Source organism: Miniopterus schreibersii (genome assembly GCF_964146895.1).
Source record: "Miniopterus schreibersii genome assembly, chromosome: 5".
In the NCBI taxonomy this organism is placed as follows: domain Eukaryota; kingdom Metazoa; phylum Chordata; class Mammalia; order Chiroptera; family Miniopteridae; genus Miniopterus; species Miniopterus schreibersii.
The window spans coordinates 4,695,311-4,703,643 of record NC_138106.1 but is presented as its reverse complement, the minus strand read 5'-3'; the positions used below and the strand labels follow the sequence as shown (position 1 = coordinate 4,703,643).

The 8,333-nt window shown below is 50.0% G+C and overlaps 1 protein-coding gene across 1 annotated transcript in view; it reads left to right on the top strand.

Moving 5' to 3' along the window:
• Window positions 1-4,551: 4,551 nt before the first annotated feature.
• The window catches only part of UBASH3A (ubiquitin associated and SH3 domain containing A), a 32,063-nt gene continuing 28,281 nt past the window's right edge, over window positions 4,552-8,333 (top strand). The window contains exons 1-2 of the mRNA XM_081138467.1: window positions 4,552-4,925; window positions 6,931-6,984. Of these exons, the coding sequence (XP_080994593.1) occupies window positions 4,813-4,925; window positions 6,931-6,984 (167 nt within the window). The 5' untranslated portion in view covers window positions 4,552-4,812. The remainder of the gene's footprint in view (window positions 4,926-6,930; window positions 6,985-8,333) is intronic.

Here is an 8,333-nt window from a genome sequence, read left to right as displayed (position 1 = left end):
CAAGAGTAGCCTTGAAGCGCATCTCAGAACCCAGTAAATCCACAGGCAGCGTTTTCGGGTTTGATTCTTGCTGGTTCCGGCTGGTGAACTATCGGCACACAGCAAATTACACAGCTGAACTTTATAACAAGAGTAAGAACAAACGAGAAAATGCTTCCTGGGACCTGGGACCCAGGTGAGGAAGGCCCTCCCCAAACAGGCCGCAGCCGGGCAGGTCCTACAGCGTCGAAATGCCCAGCGAGGGGTCACCAGTTAGCAGCGCCTTCTCTCCCCACCACCCACTCTACTCACCATTTCTGGAGCCGCCATCATTCAAAACACAGAGAATTTCCTTTTTCATTATAAAAGTGAGCGAGATGGTGAGCAGGCTGCCAACGGTGTAGCCTAATCGGGAAATATTTCCACCAAGTCACTCAGCCTTGTCGACTCAATCATCACAGCAAATGGCACGATCTCGGGCGACCGTGTAACCCAACCTGCGTGAGGCTATCAGGTAGCCATCGGCAGCATGACCGCGGGGACCAGGCAGGGGAAAATGTGGCTGCCCTTTAATTAGTAAGTAAGGTAAGCAAACCTTTGCCGAAACGTCACGTAGGAGAGTCCTTGGAGCACAGGCACTCCTTTTATGTAAGAGGACAGGTGGGCCCTGCCCAGTGCTGAGCAAGCACTCCAAGAGGACAGGGAAAGCACTTGGGTGGGGGCTTCTGGGCCATACACACGCCCCTCCCCCATGTGACTGAGCCCACGGGTAGACTCACAGCTGCTCCAGGACAAAAGGCAGGGAAGCTGACGAGTCTGCAGCCAGCACTCTCCAGAGACACTGCCACTCCGTTCCTAGGGGCCTCCATGTCCCGAGGGTTCCTGCACACAATGAGGGTTAACATGTCTTATCAGGAGAGAAATGACCCTGCTGCTCTGGGCCAGGGGATTGAGAGCCCTTTGGGGTTGGTGGATATGGAACGTGCACTCATTTATTCAGCAAATATTCATGGGCCATCTGCCACGAGCCAGGCGTCCAGACTCAGAGCCGGTGACACAGGGATCAAAGCACTCACCTGTGGTCTCAGGTGGTGACAAAGGCTAGGAAGGGACTAGGCTGGGAGAGGCTGAGTGAGGGGTGGGCAGGGGAGGGGAGGAGGAGAAGTCGTGTTCCAGGCAAGATGCGGGGACGGGACACAGTGGGTCTCATGAGCTGAGAAGGGAGGTTGTTGCAAGCACAGGCCCATCAACCCCAAAGCCCCGGGGAAGATGAGCTGGGGGTGTTTGAGGAACTAGGGGAGAGCCTACCTGCCTGGAGAGGCCGGTGGGCAGAGTGTGGGGGGCCCAGGCCATTGGGAGGAAGGACTCTGGTTTGATTTCCACGTGGTAAAAAACAAGGAGGGGCTGAGCAGGGCCAAGTCGGGATCTGCGCATGTGCACTGAGTGCAGGGCAGGTGGCTGGGGGATGCAGGGGAGCTAGCAGAGGCCGCTGAAAACCTCTGCCCCCGCAGCTGGGACTTGATGGAGGTGCTAGTGGTGCAGTGAAGATGGGCTGGATTTGGGATTGCTTTGAAGGTGGAGTTGGCAGGATTTGCCTATGGCAACAACAGCTGAAGAGACATATTGAGCCAAAGAAGAGAAAAGGAAATAGAAGGAAAAGAAAGGAAAAAAGAAAGAAACTTTAAAAGAAAAGACTATGTACTGGTAAGAAATAAATAAAACTATCATTATTCATAGACAAAATAGTTTTTGACATAGACTCTCTTAAAAATTCTAGCCCAGCTGGTGTGGCTTAGTGGTTGAGCATCAGCCTGTGAACCAGGAGATCAAGGTTTGATTCCCGGTCAAGGCACATGCCCAGGTTGTGGGCTCGATTCCCAGTAGGGGGCGTTCAGGAGGCAGTTGATCAATGATTCCCTCTCATCATTAATGTTTCTCTCTCTCCAAAATCAATAAAACATATGTTTTTTAAAAATTTCTAAAGATGAATGATTAGAACTGGTAAGTAAGTCAAGCAAGTCTTTTGGATATGTTTCAATATAAAATAATGTAAAATCAATAGTAGTTTGAGTCACCAGCAACAAAGAATACAAACAGGAAATTTTAAAGGGATATAATTTACAGTGGCATCAAAAATGGCCCAACACCTAAGAATAGTCTAATAAATACTGCAAGACCTATACACAAAAATTTAAGTAATAGAATTGAAAGAAAATAAAGAAGACCTGGCAACTCTATGCCAAGAAATTTGACAACTTAGATAAAATGGTCAAATTCTTTGAGAGAGAAAAAAAAATACTGTAAAACAGATACAAGAAGAATACTCCTGTATCTGTTTAAAAAATTAAATTCATAATTTAAAACTTCTGAACAAAGAAAATTCTAGGCTCAGATGACTTCATGGGTAAGTCTTTTCAAACATTTAAGAAAGAAGTTATACCAATCTTACAAAAACCCAGAGAACTGGGAAAGAGGAAATACTTCCCAACTCACTTATGAGGCCAAATAATGCTGACACTTCGGGTGACCAATCGTCCTCGTATACCTGGGACTGAGAGATTCCTTCAATGGGAACTTTCAGTATTAAGACCAAGAAAGTCACAGAAAAATCAGAATTAGTCACCCACTGACACTAAAACCTAACAAGGGAATTACAAGAAAGGAAAACAACAGGCCAAGCTAATTCACAAACATTGATGTAAAAATTCTAAATGAAGTATTAGCAAATCAATTCCAGTGCTACATGACAAGGACAACATTTTATGACCAAGGAGGCTTATCTTTGAAGAACAAGGTTGATTTAACATTCCAAAATCAACTAGTGTACATTACCTCATTCACTGAATAAAGAAGGAAACCAATATGATTGTCTCAATAGATGCAGAAGAAGCATTTGATAAAACTCAATATCCACTAATGAATTTGTGGAAACAGTTCAGCAAATGAGAAGTTGAAAGGAATTTCCTTAATCTGATAAAAGCAGCTACCAAAAAAGGCACTTTTAGTCAACATTGCACTGGAGGTGTTTGCCAGAACAACATGGGAATAAGAAAAAATAAAATTTATAAATATTAGAAAGGAAAGAGAAAATTGTCATTATTTGAATATTACATAATTGTGTACATAAAAAATCTAAAAGAGTCTACAAAATATTAGAATTAATAAGTGACCTGAGCCAGATTATTGTATGGCTGTCCATATACAAAAATTGTCTTTCTATACACTGGCAACAAAGAAATGGAAATAGAAATTATTTTTAAACAATAGCATCAAAAACAGGAATAAACACATAGGAATAAATGACAAAAGAACAAGACACTGAAAACTATAAAAGATTTTTAAGGGAAAGTAAATAGAAAGATATACCATATTCATGGATTGGAAGGCTCAATATTGTTAAATTGATCTTTAGGTTCAACATAATCCCGAATAAAATCCCAGCAGGCCTTTTTTTTGTGTGTTGTTTTTGGTGGAAATTAGCATAATGCTTTTATGGTCCTAGTAAAACTGAAAAGACTGACAGTATCAAGTGTGGACAATGATGTAGAGCAGCCAGAATGCTCACCCACTGATGGTGAGAGGGCAAATGAACAACTGCTCTATAAAACCACTCAGCAGTTTCTGATTCATTATACACATATCCTGTGAGCCAAAATCCCACCCCTGGCTATGTCCCTAACAGAAATGCACACCAGGCACCAAAAGATATACACAAGAATGTCCGCAGCAGCAAAACAGCGGAAAACCACTCAAATGTGCACAGAAAAATAAATTACGCTGCATTCACCTCATAGAACATGCCCAGCAGTGCAGCACACTAACTATGGCTACAATCAATTTCACACACATAAGTTTGGACAAAAGAAACCAGACACAAAAGAATGCATGCTATATGGTTGTGTTTGTATAAGTTTCAAAAATAGGCTAAATTGATGTCTGAGTTAGTAGAGTGGTTGCTTTTTGTGGGGGGGGGGATAACTAGGAGGCTGGACGGGGACTGGGGGCAGGGGAGCTCCCGAGGTCCTGGTAAAGTTCTAGAGCAGAGATACTCAGCCTAGATGCTACTGGTATGTAGGGCTGTATCCTTCTTTGCTCTGGTCTGCACTGCAGCATCCCTGACCTCAACAAACACCCCCTCCTCATTGTGATAGCCAAAAATGTCTCCCGACGTTGCCATGGGCCCTGGGGAAGGGTCCAGACCTCCCCCGGGGTGAGAACCAGTTTTACTGCTGGCCCTGGGGCAGTCAGGTGTGTGTGTGTTCACTTTATGAAAATGCATTGAGTTGCACACATACAATTCAGCAACTTTCCTACATGCAAAAAAATAAAAACCTTTTTAAATTTAAATATTTTTAAATCAAAAAAAAAGAAGTCAATGTATAACTAAAAGAACGAAAAACTTTCGAGCGAGTATGGAAATTGGCACACAGTGCGGTATAGTGTCTTGTCTACACATAAGGAGACTGAGGCCTCGGGTGGGGCCGGGTTCTGTGGCCTACGGGCCCGGCAGAGAACACTCAACCCTGGTTCCCACCCCTTCGCCCCTCCCCCTTCTCATGCAGACTTGCTCCCAGTGCAGCCCATGTCAGAACGAGGGCTGGTTCTACACAGGCACCTCTGGAACCCGAGCCCCACTGTGGAAACAGGGTGGATGGACGCTGCACCCCAGCACCCTGCCAAGAGGACTCTGAAAACCAGTCTCCTATGCAAACAGGATATTAGCATTTGTCACGAAGATCAAAAAAGGCTTGAGGTTTTTCTTCACAGCCCCAGCCTCTCCTGCCTCTCCCTCTCAGGCTTTATCTGCTCGCTTCGGTCTGCAGGCAGGAAGAGATGGCAGCCGGGGAGACGCAGGTCTACGCGAAGGTCAACAGCAAGCTCAAAGGCCGCAGCTCCGCTGCGCTCCTGGACCCCCTGCTGGCCATGGGCTTCCCAGCACACACCGCGTGAGTACTGCCCACTGGGCACCTGCCCCTGACTCCAAGCCCGACCCTCCTGAGGTCCCTGCTGCACAACTGCAGGCGCTCAGAGCACAGACTTCCTGTCGAAGGGGTGCGCCTTGCAGGCCGAGAAACTGTCTCTAAATCTCGCTCTTTGCTGCTGTTTATAAATGACATCATTGGGACAAACCTTGCTGGCTGGTTGGTGGGGGGCCTAAATTTGTGGAAATTGGAAGCTATGTGTTACTATGGAGCCCCCATTTCTCAGGGTTTGGAGGAGCTTGGGGCCCGGTTTGTACCTCTTTGTGGTACGACCACAAAGTGACTCGGAGACGACATTCGAAACTCTAATTTGAAAGGCCCACGGCCCAGTGAGTCTCTAATTCTGGGACCTGCTGACATGAGAATGCTTCTAAACGGCGCAGGAAAACCATCCGTCTTGTCCTTAAGAGAGATCGATCGCTCTAGTGTCCAATGATACAAGATGTTTAAGAAACGACTGGGTTAGCACGACTCCGCTTATCCAAGGAGAAAGTCCACACCCAGGAAACTTTAACCTTAGGAGTTACGCTCTCAGGGAGGGAAGAAATCCCCAAAGCAGTGAGCTCTGATCCTGAGCCTGGCTGCAGCTTCCAGAAGAGAGTGCTTTCTTAGAGCCGGGCCTTTCGAGGCTCATCCCCATGGAACGTACATCAGAAGTCCTCTTAGGTGGCCTTGGGTTTGGGAGGGGGCAAACTTCCTTAAACATTATAACAAAACCCCAACCTAACTGGATGAAACAATATTGAGGCTCCAGCCCTTTAGCTCCCCCAACCCCAATCAGGACCCTGTCCTCGCGTTATGTTCACAATAAGCCGGGGCCTGTGAGCCCGAGCAGAGGGCAGGGTGAGCAGAGTGCCTGCCCTGTGCTGGCCCTTCCCGAGCACCTCCCGTCAGGGCAGACTGGACATGAGGCCGGAGAGGGCAGGTGCAGGCAGGGCAGGACCCCAGCCCCACTCTCTATGGCGCGATGGAGCCCACGCATCGTCACGCTCCTGACACCTGCTCAGAATTCCTTCTAATTTAAACATTAGCCGCATGTTGGGGGGAGGAAACCTGCTTTAAACTTCTCATTAGTCTGAAGCAGCCCAGGTGAGCCTCCATGCCAAGGCCTCTCTGTCGAAGCCTCTCCAGGAGGCGCGTCCCTGGGTACTGACCGCATGGCAGTGTTGGGCCGCACCCTTCTGGGCTCAGAGTCACCCTCAGCTACTTCCGACTGAATCCCTGAACGAACCCTCTCAGCCGTAGTCCATTCTGCTTAGTTTAGTTCAGTTTGGTCCGGTTCAGTTAAGTCCAACCCAGTGTATGTACGTCCTGGTTACAATGGGGAGGAAGACACAGGTAGGCCTGAGAGTCTCGCAGTCTGGTAAGGGAGGCGCACGGGCCCGAGCTCATCGACAGGACAGGCATGGTGACTGTGACCGTGGGCATGGTCGGGAAACACAGAGGGGCTGCTCATCCACCCAGGGGGGCGGTTTGGGGAGGGCTTCCTGGAGGGGGGACGTTTGAGCAGAGCCTGGAAGAACCGTGGGCATGTTGGCGCAGGGCCATGTTTGGCAGGGAGGTGCGTGTGCAAGCCAGGGCACTGCCGACTGGAGGGTCTGAGAGGGAGTCTGCCTGGCCCTGGTGCAGCGTCCCTGGGTGGTGGCAGGGGGGACAAACTGCAGGCATGGGTGGACCTCAGGGCATGAGCCCTCGGACTCCATGCCAGGGATTGGAGGTGGGAGGCCTGGAAGGAAAACGGGCAGGGGCCCGTGCGCAGATCTGCGTGGTCACAGACCCCAGTGAGGCCACGGGGGGCACAGACGCCTGGGCAGAGCATCCCGCTGGACGTGCAGGGCCCGGCCCCTCGGGTGGGGTGCGGGCCTGCCCGAAGGCCCCGCGTGTGGCAGGACTGCCCCTGCCTCTCGCCCCTTCCAAACCCGCGGGAAGGACGGGTTCTGACCGCTCCCTGCGCTCTGCTCTCCTGCAGGCTCAAGGCGCTGGCCGCCACCGGGAGGAAGACGGCGGAGGAGGCGGCAGACTGGTGAGTGGGACTGTCCCTGCACCTTGGGGGCGGCTCATGAGGGCTCCCCAGGGTGACCCTGGGACGGCTCAGGACAGTCTGGGAGGGGCGGGGCCGCCTCCGTGCCCTCCCACCCAGCACTGACGGACAGGAGTAAAGAGCCCACGTTTAAAATAGAAACAAAAAAAAGGAGAAAAAACTTCAAACAAGGCTTTCTTCACTCAAAAATCTGATTTAATCCAAATGCAGCTTTCAAAGAAGAGAACAATTCACGTGATGCGTGGAATACACAAGGACAAGCCCCTCTGAGGATATAAAATAGAGGTGGCCTGTCTCTGGGCTGCCTCTGCCGGGGAGAGAATTACAGGCAGTAAATGTCCCCTGAGGCATCAGAGGGACATCTTAAGGGGCACCAGGTGGTTGGGGGTGGGGCGAGGAGCTCTGGCTCCAGGCCGCTCCGCCACCCACCAGCTATGTGACTCTCACCCCACCCACGGCTGCGGCTGTCTGCTCTGGGAATTTGGGGAGGGCTCCCCGTTCTCTAGAACCCAGCCCTGCCCAAATGTGCCATGATGCCATCACTCTGCCCTTAGGCAGGAAGTCCCCTCTCACTCTGCCCTGAAACAGCCACAGTGAAACTCGAACAATAAAAACCAAGTCCTGCAAGGCAAGGGTGTCCTCCACCGAGCGGATGGCAGACAGTGGCAGTGGCTCTCTGAGTGGCCAGCATGTCCTCGGGGGGAACGCCTTTCCTCCTTCCGGAACTCTTAGGCCAAGGGTAAAGCACGTAGGGAGGAACCCCAGGACTCGGCCAGGCAGCTGCCCAATGTCCGGGAGAAACGGAGCCTCAGCCAGGAAGACTGGGAGCCCTACCAAGGAACCGGGAGACAGTGGGATCCCCTAGTCTCAGCCTAGAGGGGCCCAACCTCACTAACAATCAGGGAGGTGCAGACTCAGATACCCTTAAAAACAACAGGCACCTTCAAGGGTTGGTGAGGGGGAGGGAAGGGGTGGTCTCTTACTTTCCTGGTTGCAGTCCGGGGTGTCTGTCAACACTGAGAGTGTGTGTAGCCACCCAAACAGGCAGTTCCAAGTGTAAGGACATCCTCCGGAGAAACACAAAGGGGCCAAAAAAACAGGTTCAAAAACCTTAATTACAGTGTTAAAAATGAAACAATTTAAACGCACACCAACGGAATGGAGGATCGGAAGCTTGCCCATGTACGTGATGGGAGGTTACACAGCCCGAGAAGGTTCCCGCTTAACTAATTGTATATGTATTAACATGTGGAAATCAGAAAAACCTTGTCGAGTTAAAGAACTCAAGTTGCAGAATAATTTGAGCAATGGCCTATGATTTACATGAAACA